Source organism: Branchiostoma belcheri, unplaced genomic scaffold (assembly GCF_001625305.1).
Source record: "Branchiostoma belcheri isolate BF01 breed outbred unplaced genomic scaffold, Haploidv18h27 scaffold42, whole genome shotgun sequence".
In the NCBI taxonomy this organism is placed as follows: Eukaryota; Metazoa; Chordata; class Leptocardii; order Amphioxiformes; family Branchiostomatidae; genus Branchiostoma; species Branchiostoma belcheri.
Window position 1 is genome coordinate 793,322 of NW_017804043.1, and position 17,292 is coordinate 810,613.

The 17,292-nt window shown below is 43.7% G+C and overlaps 1 protein-coding gene across 1 annotated transcript; it reads right to left on the reverse strand.

Moving 5' to 3' along the window:
- Nucleotides 1-4,847: 4,847 nt before the first annotated feature.
- LOC109477979 (rhodopsin-like) lies at nt 4,848-16,514 on the reverse strand. Its single transcript, XM_019779432.1, has 4 exons — nt 16,222-16,514; nt 8,419-8,620; nt 6,752-7,538; nt 4,848-5,245 (listed from the first exon to the last, which is right to left on the reverse strand). The coding sequence occupies exons 1-4, from the start codon at nt 16,512-16,514 to the stop codon at nt 4,848-4,850; spliced, it is 1,680 nt and encodes a 559-aa protein (XP_019634991.1).
- Between the last annotated feature and the right edge of the window lie 778 nt (nt 16,515-17,292).

Here is a 17,292-nt window from a genome sequence, read left to right on the forward strand (position 1 = left end):
TCACATAGTAAATATGACAGTACAAATAGCTAATATACAACTCACAATCCAAAAGTGCGTGTATAACTGACAAAAGCGTTACGGATACAAATTTATCCATCCTCTCATTAAGACAGAGTGATTGTGCCGTTTGATTGAATGTGTCGTCTTTACATTGGTCAAAACATACGTACATTTACTCTTAATAATATAAGGCCTTTATAGCCGGTGGCTAGTTGGCCATGTAGTAGCTACTTTTCAGTCCAATAGATAAAAAGAAAGAAATACATTTTGAGCAAGTTCGTGACCCCGGCTCAAAAGCGTTATCACGTTTCAAATAACACAGACGCTACTTCATTTAACCCGTAGAAATCGAGAAAACAGTCACGTTCACAATTCAAATGCGCAACAGATGGTCCTGATACGAACATATGGTATTTCCGAACCCAGTGCAAGCCTAGCATATGGTGAGAAGATCTTGCTAAAGTCAAGCGTTTTTAGCATAATCTTCTCGGAATCCTGTTAAAACTCCACAACATATGGTCGATAATTCTTCATCGTACCAAATATTTTGTTTTTATACAGAATGGATATGATTTCGCTACAGTAAACGCTTTTTATCGTCAGTTGTGAAAATCCCTCTAACCCCACCACATATGGTCAATAAGTTTTCATGTTTTGTAGGCAGGAGACATAAATTGGATACTACATTTGCCATGTGGTTTAAACTTTGAATTATTTTATTTTGGCGTGTTTTATGCGTTTTTGAATAGTTGGGCTCTTTTTTGTATTGGTACCTTTTCTTCGCCAGCCTAACTCGGGTACAAATAATAACTGTATGGCAAATTGTTACTGCCAGCAGCTGGCCAATTTAAATTGTCTTTGCAGCGACCAAAAGATCTGCTTGGAGATCATAATATGGGGCCGGCTACCATCATGATGTTACTGTCCTACTGAATATACATGTAAATATGCCATTGCCACATGAGTATATATATAATCAGAGCACGCTCAGTACTGTCGCTGGAGCACGTTCAGGTAAGATAATGCCACGCCAGCGGCTGTTATCAACATCGCACGCCACCATCAATTGTGGAGGATGTATCTAAATTAGAGTGTGGCCTTGAATCATTCCCCTCAGTGCCTGTTGGTATCTGATTTTGCACTTCTGACTGCGGTGCTATGGTTTACATGATAAGACACCCGTCCACCTTTCATAACACACTGATCTCCAAGCGGATCTTTTGGTGGCTGCAAAGACAGACTGACATTGGCCAGGCTGTGTGCATTTGCCAGACAGTTACCTTCTCGTCACCCACTGCCTGCCAAATGCATACTGCCTGATTAATTAGATTCTGTCTTTTCAGCCACCAAAAGATCTGCTTGAAGATTAATAAAACACGGCGTGGGACGAAAACCGTAATATGGTAAGACCGATATATCCGGGTGGTCGGTGTGATTATAATCCCTGGCGGCAAAAGCGTTATTGTAAGAACTGGCTAGCTAGAGAGAGTTAAGCCACCGCTTATGATTGGATATTTCCTTGTACATTTGAGGTGTGATTTTGTATAAAGCGATGTTAGCATAATCTGTCATCAGCGAATTGCCCAGGCACTGATAACATTACATTTAGAAAAAAAGTTGAAAAGTTAAAGTCCTTCCCCTTGGACCGCAATGTTGGAAAACTTTGCGAGAAAAAATATGTGTCCTGACCTGGCAATTGAACCCACTCAACAGTTGGATCTAGTCCAAAAACAAACTTGTTCTTAGATTAGCTCCAGATATTACAAAACGCCTCTAGTTTCCATGTCTATCCAATATAGTCAAAGAGTCAAACCCAATTTCTTTCATATTTGCCAACATCTTCCGTAGACCCGTACTTAGGTGACACCATGACATGGTCGATTGCTGCGTCACAAACTCATACGACAAAAAGACAGGATTACTTGGTGAAATTCCAGTCACCAACAAATCGAAATTGCCAACATCTTCCGTAGCCCCGTACTTAGGTGACACCATGGCATGCTCGGTTACTGCGTTACAATCTCATACGACAAAAAGACAAGATGAATTGGCGAGGTTCCAGCCACCAGCAAATCGAAATTGCCAGGATCTTCCGCAGTTCCATATACTGGGGTGACACCATGGCATGGTCGGTTACTGCGTTACAAACTCACACGACAAAAAGAAAAGATTGATTGGAGAAGTTCCAGCTACCAACAAATCAAAATTTCCGTAGCTCCATACTGGGGTTACACTATGATATGGTCGTTTGCTGCGATAAAAACGCACACGACAAAAAGACACGATTGATGGGCGAAGTTCCAGCTAGCAGTAAATCGATTTTGCCAAGCCGAAGTCGAGAAAAATCGCACGTCCTTTTCATGCACGTTAAACGGCCTCCGTGACATGCCTATCTATTTTTACCCACACACGATATAATTCTCCTTAATAGACGGTCGAAACAGGGCATTAGTGGGAGACTAAGAGGCGGTGTCGGAAAGGTTTCGGAAGGTACATTCGTTCCCGCGTCCCGTGGAATAAAGCAATCTTCTACACAATCGATCTTTTGAAGAAGGATGCGGGCAGACTTAGTATGTACCGCCAGGCTGGATGCACGGAAAGTTTTTAGACGTGATTTGACTCACTTGTTGATAGCTTGAGACTGATAAAGTCACGGGAGACACTGCATGAAAAGTGGGATTTACCAATGATCATCTACAGAAAAGGCTGGTAATGGTTTCTTTATGTGATAATTTCAAACGGCGCCGGTATAGATTCGCCGCATGCATGTATTTATCGCACTTTTGGTATTCCCACTTTTTTGTGTGGAATGTGCTGTGCATATCTAACTCTGTGTGTAGCTGTTTCACTGCATGTAATGCTCAAGTATTGGCCTTTTTCCTGGCATGCGCTTATTGATCTAGCCTGGGTGCCAGACTGTTTCCAAGGCCTACACAGGCCAGTTCCTCAGCTTCAGTGCCAACATGCTAGCTTGAATGCCAGACTGTTTCCAAGGCATACACGGGCCAGTTCCTCGGCTCAATGGCCAATATGCTAGCCTGGATGCCAGACTGTTTTCAGGGCCTACACAGGCCAGTTCCTCGGCTCAATTGCCAACATGCTAGCCTGGATGCCAGACTGTCTCTATGGTCTACACAAGCCAGTTCCTTGACTCCAGGGCCAACATGTGCCCAAGGAAATTATACCACAGCCCTCCTCAGTTAGACCCAGCCAAGCAACCCTGTCTAACTGCCTAGCGTATTATAGGTCTGGCAACCAGGATAGAATTGGAACAGATCTCGACGGGATTGTTACTACCCGACCACAATTGCAACAACAAGTCCGGTACATCGACCCTGCGCTTACAATAACGCCCCAGCCATGCTCCTACTTATCTACTCATCAAGGACAGACCGACTCCGCGAAACTCATTCCACCTTTTCATGATGAAGTGGAAAAAGCCATCCCGACGGAAAGAAAAATCAATGGGCTTGGGGTTGACCAGGAGTAATGGACACCGAAGGGTCGGGGTTTCGGTCTCGGGCTAATTTCCGTGGGTCAAGGAAAATGTGTGACACTCTTAGTGAGAGGCAGCTACAGTTGGGGTTTGGTCGACGGTTTGGCCATCCATCAAATGTTTTTTCTCGTGGTGGCAAGAGAAGTGGCTAGCTTGGACGTTTTATTTTAGAACCGTAGTCGAGGGCACTTTGGACCATGGCGCCAAGGCGTCGGAACTAGTAGGATGAATAATTGTGGTGACCAGCACTTTAGTAAAGGGGACATGAAACCGCAATTTGCGCCGTGGGGTCAGGTCAAAGAAATGGGCACAAGTGAATTTTTTCGCCACTTCTAGCTATAGCATTAACACTTTAGCTTTCTTTACCTAATCAACATTAGCTCAATGTTGACGCAATCTTGACTCCATGTTCATTTTTCACGATGTCTAAAAGCACAATAAGTCAATCGAATTTGAAATTTTGGACAGGAAGTTTGTAAAAGTTACTCATAATGTAGTCAGAAATGCAAATACACAGAGGGCTCTCCTTGTGAAGAAATGCAGATAGAAAACCTACAATTTCACAGAAATGCACAAATCTTACTTCTTAACTTTTGGGTGCAGAGTAGTACAGTAAGCTCAGGCGGGGTTTCAAAGGTCCATTATGTAATTTTAGGAAAATACAAAAAGTCATATCTTTACACAGTAAGTTGACTTAACCCCTTAGTACTTTAGAACAATATTCAGTGAGCGGAAATGCAACATCGTCGGTGTAGATATAAGACATCCAGGTAATAAGATACGCCAAAGAAACAGTCACTAAAGCAACTGGATATGATTTTTATCGTCTGGTTGCTTGAGTAACTTTTTTTTGGCGTAAAATGCAACATCGTTGCTCCATACAAACATTTGTAGAAACTGTGAATCTTCACTTAGAATCTTCTTTTGGCGTCATCTTCTTCTCTTTGGTTTTCAAGTCAAATGACGTGACATTTTAGCGCGATGATGACTTAAGCTTCGTAGGATGGTCTCTTAAAGTAAAGAATAGCCATCCGGTCAGTTGGAATCTTCTTTTGTCGTCATCTGCTTGTCTTTGGGTTTCAAGTCGAACGCTTGACGTTTAGGTCGATTCTAACTTCGCACGCCGTTCTCTAAAAGTAAAGAACAGCAGTCCTTTTTAATCAGTTTGAATCTCAGTTCGCCGCCATCTGTTTCTCTTTGGTTTTCAAGTCGAACGACGTGACGTTTAGCTAGATTCTAACTTCGTACGGCGGTCTCCAAACCCTTGTCCTGCTGGCGATTTTTTACCATATGCGCTCCCTGTGCTGGGCTATTTAGACCCTATAGAATCGAGGGGTACTATTTTGAATCAGTTTGAATCTTCGTTCGGCGTCATCTGCTTCTCTTTGGTCTTCAAGTCGAACGGCGTGACGTTGAGCTCGATGCTGACTTCGTAAGACGGTCGACGCCCGACGCTGCATCTCCGGGCGAAGTCGCTGATGTACCCCGGCGGCCTCTGTTCGGCGTTGTTCAGCCTCCCGCCCGCGTGCCGGTGAAAGTACGGCACACCCACGGAGAAGCGGTGCGGCTTCCTCGGTCCCCGGCGGCTCCGGGTTGGCTTGTCGGTGGCCGGAGCGGTTGGCACTTCGACGCCGCTGTTGGAGGTCTCGGAGATGCGGTGCAGGGCCCGGTGCCCGTTACGGTCGTTCCGGAAACTGTCGCAGCTGCTGTCGAAACTGGTGGGGTCGTCCTCGTCTATTCGTTCACCTGGAGATGTCACACATAGGGGTTAGTGGTTAGTTAGTCAAAGTTTGTTTAAGTCATCCTCGCAATCAGCATCTATGAGGAAGAGTATGGGAAGGTAAACACACAACACTACCAGCGGGCTAGCCGCCTGTTGTAGTGCTTGCACAATTGTGTGGCCCAAGGGCTACAGAAATGTCTATCGGAGCTATCCTTATGCTCTGCACAGAGTGGAACGTTTTCGTAAGCCCCTTTTGGCGGTGTCGAATCGAAACTGGTCGGGTCGTTCTCGTCTATTCGCTCACCTGGGGATGTCACACATAGGGGGTTAATACCTTGAAGTACCAGAGGATTGAAGTGTTCAAAAACTTTCCTGGAACTATCGCAGAGTGGAACTCGCTGTCACCGAGTACAGTAGGGGCATTATCACTAGATAGCTTTAAACAATGTTAAGAGATAGATGTTCAAAGGTTATGTGTAACATGTCCTTCGGTGTAATGTAGCCAGATGCCGCCGCGCCGCGTGCTCTGGACCGACCGTACAAGTATATATATAGACCAGGTTTTAGTGAATAAGACTCAAGCATAGGAACTTACTGAAGTAAGCCGTCGCACGTTTTCCCCTCTTAACTCATCATTCGGTCGATTTTTCGCCAGCATACGAAACTCAACTACCTTCTGCTGTCATCATCCATAAGCATGATAAATACTAGCTATAATGCTGGACCATTACCCGATAAATATCTTTCTCCACGCAACATCATCATCTACTTTCAGTTTCACCATCCATCGATCGCTATCAGAGATTTCTAAGTAAGGCGGATTCAAAAGTTGAAAGGTTATAAATCAAAGAGGAACGGTTCATCCGTTCGAATTAATTTTAGATCTTCCCTTCAGAAAGTTGATGAATAACATCTGATAGTAAAGTGACTGCCCTTTTCCAGTCAGCGTCTACAGAAGTCTATTTCCAAGGCCCATCCGGGAGTGAATAACGCATTGTTAAGTACATGTATGGAGCGTTGTGTTCTCCAAATGTCAAATGCTCCCACGCTCTACATAACCATTACCAGTAGAAAGGCCTGACCTTTTGTGTACGACTCTTTATGTTCTATAGACAGGAAAACTCGCTCAGAAACGTCACTTCGCGTTCTTTGATGAAGTGAAAGGTGGCAGGTGCAGGTGGTTTTGAAGTGATTCCAGGAAGGCTGTGTTTTCGTTTTTAACGTAAACAGGTTTGATTTCAAGCGTGTATAGGGAACGTTTGTTCGTCTGTCTAGTTCTGTGTGCGAATGCCCTTGTTTGTTGTGTGTGTGTGCATGTGTGTTATGTGTGCGCGCGTCAGTATGTATACGTGTGTGTGTGTGTGTGTGTGTGCGTGTGTGTGTGTATGTGTGTGTGTGCGCGCGTGTGTGTACGTGTGTGTGTGTGTATGTGTGTGCGTGAACGATATTGTATGTGTCTGTGTAGGTTTTTTGTGCGTGTTTGTGTGTGTTTGTGTGTTTGCTTCAATATTAACCAGTACAACCCTTACCCAAGATAACGACAGACAGGCGCCGCGTGCTCCACCTGCGTCTCTGTATCTCCGCGAACAGTTCGGGCTCCTTCACCGGGTCCACCGGCGGCAGCGACCCCTTCCTGCCCCACGAGTCCGCCCTCGCTAACCCCGCGGCCTTACCGTCGGTCTCATCCTTCAGTTCCGTCGGCTCCTCCACGGTAAACGCCGGTGGGAGACCTTTCGTGATGGGGTGTTCTCCCGGAGGGTAGCGTCGCCTGCGGTTGGACGTGTTCGTGGTGGTAGTAAAAGGACCCGCGACTGTTTTATTCGCTGCAGTCTCTATCCTAAGATACGCTTTATCGTTAACGGGGCCCTTGAACAGGACGATGTTCTTCACGCACAGCCGGAAGAGCTGGTTCTGGAACACGTAGACCAGAGGGTCGCAGACCGTCGCCAGGGCGCTCAACAGGCAGGTGGACAGCAGGAACTCTGTCCGGTGTGTCTCTACCAAAGACGCGGAGAAGGTTAGAACACCAGACGTTAGCCACGTTAGAGAGAAGGTGATCACCACCATACACATTAAGACGCACGTCTTTCCCTCCACACGGGCGTACTTGTTCTTCTTCTTCTTCCCCATCTTGATGTTCTTATCCAGCTTCTTCCCGTGCATGAGCACGGCCCAGTAGATCAGGAAGTAGAACACCAGCATGGCGACGAACGGCACGAAGAGCGCGACGATCGCCACGTAAACGGCGTACGCGAACCCCCGCGGGACAGTCGTGACCGAGCACACCGGCAGGCTGTACTCGTCAACGGAAAAGATCTGAAATTGCACAAAAACACACATAAAAACACTAGAAAGGTAGCATTCGCAAAGAAAATGTTAATTCTTTCTCAAACACATTAGACTCCTGTCTGACCATATACACACACACTCGTCAACGGAAAAGATCTATATATATATATATGTATGTATGTATGTGAGCTCTTATAGTCACTTTAGTCTTTATTTCATAATGACTTGTACCAACACAGATAAACTTTAATTTCATGCGAAACAACAAACATACAAACAAACCGAGTTGCTCACCGCCATGCTCCACGCTGCCAGAGGTGGGATGGCGCACACCAGCCCGAAGACCCGTATCCCTAACACTAGTTACCATGGTGATAGACTGTATGGCCCAGGTCATTGACCTTTTGTGTTTAGTTGGAGAAGAGGAAACTGAGCAAAAACACGTTTCTTACCGCCATGTTCCACGCTGCCAGAGGCAGCAGCCCAAAGACCCAGATACCCAACACTAGTTACCATGGTGATAGACTGTCTGGCCCAGGTCATTGAACTTTTGTGTTTGGTTGGAGAAGAGGAAACTGAGCAAACACAAGTTTCTTACCGCCATGTTCCATGCTGCCAGCGGCGGGATGGCGCACAGTAGCCCGTAGAGCCAAATCCCCTAACACTAGTTACCATGGTGATAGGCTGTCTGGCCCAGGTCATTAACCTTCAATGTTTGGAGAAGAGGAAACTGAGCAAAAACAAGTTTCTTACCGCCATGTTCCACGCTGCCAGCGGCGGGATGGCGCACAGCAGCCCGAAGACCCAGACCCCCAACACTAGTTACCATGGTGATAGACTGTCTGGCCCAGGTCATTGACCTTTTGTGTTTGGAGAAGAGGAAACTGAGCAAAAACAAGTTTCTTACCGCCATGTTCCACGCTGCCAGAGGAGGGATGGCGCACAGCAGCCCGAAGACCCATATCCCTGGGATGGCGATGAAGGCGCGCTTGATGCTGTTGAGGCAGTTGTCCTTGGGTCGCACGATGCTGTTGTAGCGCTGGTAGGCGATCATTCCCATGGTGCAGATCGACACACTGGTGAAGAGAGTCGAGAAGAACGAGAACCATCTACGGGAAAAAATAATAAGACGAACGTTGAGTGGTCTAATCTCCAAGCAGATCCTAGGGTGCCAAAAAGACAGTATCACATTGGCCAGGCATTATCCCATCAACCTCTGCTTGGAGAGTAAAGTGTACCAAAACACACAGTAATTGCCGAAAATAATTTCATCAGGTTGGTGGAATATAGGATTTAGATTTCGTCTGACACAATCGGTGATGTTTCTTTTACGTTTCAATGTCTGTCAGACATCTTTCTCAGAGCTTCTGACTGGAACGTAATCAGGTGAGAAACACTACCTGCTGTGTAAGAAGAAATGTCTATATCCAACACTCAGTATCGTTTGATAAAGTAAGAATCTTGGACACTGAACTTGATTCTTTTTACAAAAGACATCAAGGAGTCCATTTACATTAGTGTCTATCAACATGAACAGGGGAGGTGCAGGTACAAACTTCCAGTCACCTATGACCCGCTCTTGAGGTCATACTTGACCCGCTCTTGAGGTCATACTTCCCAAACATCAGTGCGGTTTAGGGGTCCAATTCCTAATGAAGAGCAATGGACATGGTCATATAAACTCGGTGATAAATTTCTTAGCGCAGCGAGAAGTATAAATGGCAAGCCAGTACGCCAGAGTCATTGCTTCATACATACAAACTGCGTAATCTCCTCTTGACTTTGCCGTGGAACTACCTCCCCGAGGCCGGACTCCCTGGCCCATTTGATTCTCTTTTTTGCCGAATTCTACGATCCGTATTCCCGTAGAAAGGCCTGATGGAGGCTACAAACCGCGCGCCTAGCATGAGACACATTGTAAAATATGGATACTGCCGTAATATCCATCCCATCTGTTGTCTGTAATACAAATGTCTACATATCAAAGGCCTCCTGCAGTGCGACCATGCCGTTCCGGCTTGTTTACTGCCTGTTTACGACTTTCTACTCCCGGAGGGGGGCAAGTAAATTGACTCTTGCGGATTGATCAAAGTAAAAACGCACCACGAAATGAAAATATACTAAGGCCGCAACAAGTAAATTTTATGGATAACATCCTCCGCAGCCTCCAAATCTAATGCGATAGGGCGAATAAAAGGTGGGCAAAAAGCAAGTTTCCTACATTTTCAAATTTTGACATTATAAACCTTGTTAAGCAAACACGATATACCCCTTTTGTGCTACGTTTACAACATCCACTTCCCACTTGTCACTGAAAAATAAAACTTTTCAATCATATTATTGCATTGTACACAAAGTTTTGATTCGGTGGAAACATCACATATAAAAGAATAAAATGCACCACTGCATCAAAGTAAAAGACAAAACAATATGTCAGAGTCTTGCTTTTCATATTCATCTGCCATCCACGTTCCAGCATAGCAACAGACATCTTTGTCCAATTTCGGCATGTCGACCACTGTCAGAGGGCAACAAAATTGCTTGTTTTTATTCCAAAATCAGGCGCAAATTAATGAGCGCGTTGATGTTATCCATAAAAATCACTTTCTGTGGCCTAAAGTAAGAGCGAAATCGTGCTCCCCGCCAACCAGACTGAAAAAGTACACATTTTACCAGACCGCAGGGCGCGCGAAGATGATTCAAAACAAGATTCAGTCCCCCGGGACGACATCCAATCATCCCAGTGCGACGAAATCTCTTTAACGCCGTACGAAAAGGTTTTCTGTCAAGCTAGGATCAAAGCGAAAACAAAAGAAAACTAATTTGTACTGGCGCAGTACGATAAAAATAGAGCCTCAAGGCCAAACAAGATGCATAGACATAAAGAGATGTGTTAAAACGCGGACTCACTCTGAAAATGGCCTTTTTGCTTCTCATGAAATAGATGGCTAACGTCTCAAATTCTGAACGTTGATGGCTGAAACTTATGCCTTTGACACTGCTACAGACCAGAAATTTCCTGCAAGAGGACTTAAATAAGGGCATTTACCTTTAATTGGAAACAGTCATGCTAAAAACTTTAACTATAAACTGCAACTTATGAACCACTGCTCACGGAGTCATGTTTCTATTCGCATAAAGTGACATGACATAGAATTGATGAATTCCCTATTTTCATTTTACCATTGTGTTGAAACGTATACTTAAATCCAACTTCAGTCTTTCTTTATCATTTATTTCCCTAGTTAGTAATTATACCAGCACAACATATTTCATGAGTAGCACAATAGAGTTTATGTCATTCTTGTAACAAGATATTTTACGATTCATCGTAGATCTTACATATACGACTACCATGATGATCAAGCGTTGTCCCTTCTTGCATTGAAAACCCATTTCAGCCTAAACAAGTAAAATCTGAGATTTTATACCTCCGGGCTTTTCATTGTATATTTTTATATAGGATTTTAAACAAAGAATTTATCGAGACCGGACACCCCTCTGTGTGAAGGGTCATATACGTGGACCAGACCGAGAATAGCTTAAACACGCCAAAGGTCAACGGTCGCGACCATTTTCACGCTCAAAGGGGTGTTTTGGGGCCACCAAAAGGCACAATTCTCACGCCCGAAAACACATATACAATAAAAACCAAAGAACGTGCATCATCTTCAGCCCAATAGCAAAACATATACCGAGTCTAAAAAGAATCTGTCCACCCAAACGCGAGAAACAGCTGCGAACATGAAAATCTAAATCTCTCACAAAACCCTTCCGCGGAAGGATGTCTCCTCCCCCGGAGGTAATAACCGGGCCCTGAGGTAAAGAACGATGCAATTAACGCTGGGCGATGGATGGAGCAGACAAAAAATGGATCAGGGACAAGTGGTTCTAGAGCCGACATTATTGCAAATCTTTTCCTGTGTTTGGCCTTTATCGAACCCGATATCATTACTTCTCTTTACAATCTCACAAAATAAGTAGATTTTATCTTCTTCTTGCAAATAAATGCTGTTTGAGTGCTCTCGGGGCAACAGGTTGCAATAAAGTGAACCGTAAGTGGTCTTTCTTGTAATGTATCAAAACTGATTTAAAAGTATTTTGTCGTCGGAGGGGTGCGATAACATGTCTGATGGCTGATTTTACTGCAATTTTATGCTAATAGTAACGAAAAGAGAAAATAAATCACATAAAAAGCACCAGGAAGCAATTTCGACACACAATGCATAGTATATAGTTTATAGTTTTATATTATACGCCTTCGCATGTAATCTTTACGTATTAGCTTTGATAGGAGGGCACCTCGCAGTAGCAGTTTTTCCCTTGATACTGATTCATCCAATATGCTAGTATGTCATGGTTTAGTTTTTTTATTGTCGCCATATTCATCTTACCTGTACATGGTCAACTATGAATATTTTATCATTTAGCTATAGCTAGCGAGGTACAAGACACCCTAGAGACTGGTACAGAGGTATTGTTTTGGGTGGCTGATTTTTGGGCTTGTTTGTTCAAGTAACGACGTTTATTTGTAGGATGGGAGGTGATTTTGACAGTTGATTGATACGGGAGAGACCCTGACCAAAAATCCTTCTCGGAAGTCTGAAATCTTATAATTTGTTGCTTTCTGTTGGATTCAGTATCTGCAAAGACCACCCTAAGACTACTAAGCAACTGTGATCTAGATGTAGCAGTTTGTCCCATTTGTAAAGGAGATACCTGGTCCAGTGAGACACGAGTGCAGACCCAGACAAATAAAACACAGACAGGAACGACATCCATTTTTGAGAACCTTCTTACATCCAGGGCCAGACCGTAAGGAAGACAAAACGTTAACCTCGTTCTTTTGGCAGCGTGACAAAGAGGAGAGAAAGCCATCTGCGATGCACACCCGTGCAAGGATGCATATTCGTTCTTTGATGTCCTAGGTCCGTGCTTTTACGTCTGCACTCCGGTACAAAGCGTACATAAAAACGTTTGATCCCGGATAAGCTAATGGGGTTTTGTACTCTCCAACTGCAGCTGCTGCGACCTAAATCTCTAATCAGAGCCGGAGAAGGCGCTCTTTAGCTGTACAAATACGCTTGCTAACGACATCCTTCAGTCGATGCTTGTTACGTAGATTGGGCAAACGGAGCGGCCTGGTAGAATGTGCATATGCACAGACGACACAGCAGTTTGGAATGACATTAAGTTTCAAACTATGTAAAGAGAACACGACTACATCGTTAAGAAGACAATTTGCCATAGCCACAATCATAAGGACGGACAGCTACCTTTGTATCCACAAGCAGTGCTCACATATCAAACACAGAAAATGTTCATATGTAGCTTTTTCATTGTTTTTGAGTATCATAAGGGTGAGATTGTAACGTCTTTTATTGTGCATTCAGAAGAATGTGGTACCCCTGATAACGTGTTAGAAGGTTCAAGACATCAGAGAACTGAAAACATAGGCTATTTCAACGGTGACTCTACATCGTAAGGAGGCCATTCGCCATAACTACAACCATAAGGAAAACAACTACCTTTGTATTAGCACAAACTGCTCACGAAAATGTAGCTTTTGCACTGATTTCTAGTATCATAAGGTTTAAATTAAGATCGTAGCGTGTTTCGTTGGTTATTAAGAAGAATGCGGTACCCCTGATTACCTGTTAGATGGTTCAAGATATCAGAAAACTACAAACCCCGTGTATTTCCTCTGGAACGTACGACTGGTCGCTAATCCGGATTTCATAGTGTAGATTATTACGAAAACATTAGACTGGCAATTTAGCAGAATGGGAAGCTGTACACAAGCATTACGTTCAATACATCAGAGCACTAAAACGTAGCATCTTGCCTTTTGCAATTGCGTGCAGTAAAGGATAATCCAATTTTTGTAGTGTAGATCATTTAGTCAACCATATGAATTACTCATGTCGTTTTAGGGGTTTATATACGGAACTGCATGTTTGTTCTAACGGCCATTTCAAGCCGGGTTTTCTGTTTGACATATGCATGTATGGCGAGTTTTAGGGTCAGAGGATTCCGAATTGATTGCCAGTATACACTAGAGAGTTATCGGACTTAAAATCTCATTCGAGGAAAGTAGAATTTATTTGAATACATTGTTTTAAGATGGTTATCTCGACACAATCATCTATATAAGGGATCGGATGAATACTTAATTGTTATGTTCAGAATCCTATAAAGAATGTTGCATTGCTCGTAAACTCTTTTATTGTCTCTGCATATTTCATGAACAGGCTAAATTTAATCAGATTGTGCAACATATGACTCTATCAATTAGTAATAGGCAAAAGCTTTCTAGCATAGAGAAAGTCACCTAGGGCTAAAGGTATTTGAGTTCGCGTTTAGAGCAATGACCGCAACGCAGTTAAGGAATATATGTTTACAAATTGGAAAAGATAACACGGCGAAAGTGCCCTAATGTACAGTGATGTACAATGACAGCGTTCCCATAACGTTATGTGTAGAGACGTTATCCAATGATGTACGCTTGAGTGGTGCAGTCGGGAAGATCTGGGATCCTTTCCAAAAAATCACCTGCATTTCAACTCTAATCGACCTCAAATGTCCTTCCTGATAGAAGCAAAGTCACACAGATTAGCCTGGATACAAGGCTTTTGGGCTCTCTAGGGTGCTGCTTCCAGTCTTTTTGTTTGTGAAGCGACAGAGAGATTGTACTAATACTACTAAACCTAGCATCCAGGCTATTGAAGATACCAAAAGATCATATTTTGCCTCATTACTTCGAGGTTTAAGGGAATTTGAAAAGTTTGACTAGGTAAACAATAGCTGTTGGGATACGTCTTTCGTAAAGAATTTTGTAGTATTCTGCATGTATATACGGGTACGTTAATCTTCAGAGAAAGGGAGCTGACACAGAGAGAGAGAGAGAAAGGCAGAGAGAAAGGCAGAGAGAGACAGAGAGAGGCAGAGAAAGAGAGTAAATGAGGGATAGAGAGGGAGAGAGACAAAAAGTAGACGTGGGTAGAAGTAGGAGTGGCTACAATTCTCCGAAGTAAATACATTTTAAAAAACAGCTTTTAAACGCATATGGAGAGCGTCATTCGGTAACCTAGACAGACAGACACAGTAAGGCATGGTGTTTGTAATAGGCTGGGTTCAGCGTAACCGATCCACTCAGTTCAGTCCATGGAAACGACGTGTGCGTGTATAGAATTGGAAACCGTTACCACAGTCTACATGGAGTGGTATATATATATATATATATATAGGCATGGTCTAGGCCACTATTGCTATAATAATGAAATAAACGCGGTGCTCAAAAGGTTCATTGGTGAATGTTTGTCAGAATACGTCTCTTAAATCACTGCTTTTTAAAATAGTATCTGTACGTATGTACGATAGGTAGTTTGAAGTACTTTGCTCAGAGAAGAGAGGTTTCTTGTAATCATGGATATAGGTGTTCTAGAATATAGAACATAGTTATTGTTATACAGTCAATTGTTGTATGGAATTAATTAAAAATCAAAGACGTTTTGTTCATATTGGCATTACAAAGGACTACCAAATGATAGATCGCATAATCCATAATTTACAACTAGAAAGGTAACATTTGCAAAGCAAATGCATAATGTTTACCTTCGCATATGGTCCGCTCTGTTAATTCTTGCTCAAACACATTCATATTTCATATACAATGTATATGGTGACAAGAGTCTAAATCCCACCTGCTACAAAATTGCAACATGATGTAACCCAACACTAATTACCATGGTGACAGATGTCTGGTTTTGGTCTTTGAACTTATGGATTCCAAGAAGAATTTTTTTTTATATTCCAACATGTAACCACAAGACGTGGTGGGGACAGACTCAATTTTTTCAACTTATATTAATGCCGCCACCAACACAGGGGACAATACAATACTAATTTTTACCTGAGCCAAGTGAGGAAAGTCGTGTAAAGTGCCTTTCCCAAGGGCACAAGATCGGTGGCATGTCAGGACTCGAACCCGGGACCTCTTGGTTCCGAGTCGAACACTCTGTCGTTACGCCACACGGCCCAATTTGTATTAGTTAGATTAGCCTTATGAAATTGTAGTCATGTACCAGTAGATGCCATACTTTGTACCATGTACAATTGTTGTACAAGGTTATTATAGACAAATCTGTTCGGCTAGGCTTTATATCATCATAAAAAAATAATGTTGTACTCACTCGCACACCACCATCCTGTCGTACCGACCACCGAGCGCTTACACCACCACATAAGTTAGCAATTTGCTTGAGTTGTACACCTCTGTGTTTTTTTTACTCTTTATGTTGCTTATTGACTCGACAAATGTACAGGGACTTGTATGGAACCAAGCAAAATACATGTATGGACAAAGCCATAAATGTATGCGGCAACCTACGTACAGAATATATGTCAGTGGCAACAACTATAAACAAAATAATGCTGTACTCACTCGCACACCACCATCCTGTCATACCGCCCACAGAGCGCTTACACCACCACATAAGTTAGTAATTTGCTTGAGTTGTCCACCTCTGTTTTTTTTACTCTTTATGTTGCTTATTGACTCGACAAATGTACAGGGACTTTCGTACGGTCTACAACTAAGATCGAACCAAGCTAAATACATGTATGAACAAAGCCATAAATGTATGCGGCAACCTACGTACAAAATATATGTCAGTGGCGACAACTATAAACAAAATAATGCTGTACTCACTCGCACACGACCATCCTGTCGTACCGCCCACCGAGCGCATAGACTACGACATCAGCCGGGCCTCTGGACAGGGCCACCAGACAGTCACTCACCGCGAGGTGACCGATAAACACGTTATTGGCGCGGTGCAGGACCTTACACCGCACAAACGTAGTCACCAACACGATGTTCAGTCCGATAGAGAAGGCGTTTAGCAGCCCGGTGAAGACGCTGAATGTCGAGAGCAGTGCCCAGTCGACTTTGTAGTCTTCTTGCCGGGTGTAGTTAAAGTCCTGTCCGTAGTTTCCTGACATCATTGCGGCTTCTCTCTATCTATCTCTCACTCACTCTCTCACTCTCTCTAGCTCAGCTAGTGAGGCGGATCCAGGCAGTTGTCAGACGAAACGATCTCTAGATAGATTCTGAGTCCGATAGAAAAATAATGTCTAGTTCACTTCGTAGTCCTGCCGTCCGTAGTTGCCAGGCATCATCGCTGCGGCTTTTTCTCTCTTTTTGTGCGTACGAGCTCGGCTAGTGAGGCGGAACGCCAAAGTAGTCAGACGAAACGATCGCTAGATCCTGTAACTGATAGAAAATAATGTCTAGTTCAAGAACACGCCTCGTAAGTAAGATCTAGATGGACGAAGTACGATCTAGACGGACGACAATCCGACCTCCGCAGTGTCACACTTCATCAGTTATACGAGCGTTCGGAAGGGAAATCGAATATTCAGGAGCCGAACGTCGGCCGGGCTGTCACCCGGCACGGTTCAACATGCAGTGTGAAGCTTGTCTCTACTTAGCGCGGCTATACGTGCCGCTATGGGACCCTTACATACAGTCTGGGGAGCTCAGAGAGGAGGGTTTGATACAGTGGAGCAAAGGTACAGCCTCCAAGGCATGCATCATATAATGGACAACTAGAGAGGAATACAAACACAACGTTCGTAGTCCCCTTTTTTTCTGTTCGTACGTCTTGAATTTTGACAATGTTTTGCCGTGTTATTGGCAAGCAATAGCTCCACATTCGAGAATCACTCAATAACATATCGGAAAACTAGAGAGAAAAGCAAAGGCAACGTCAGTTCCTTT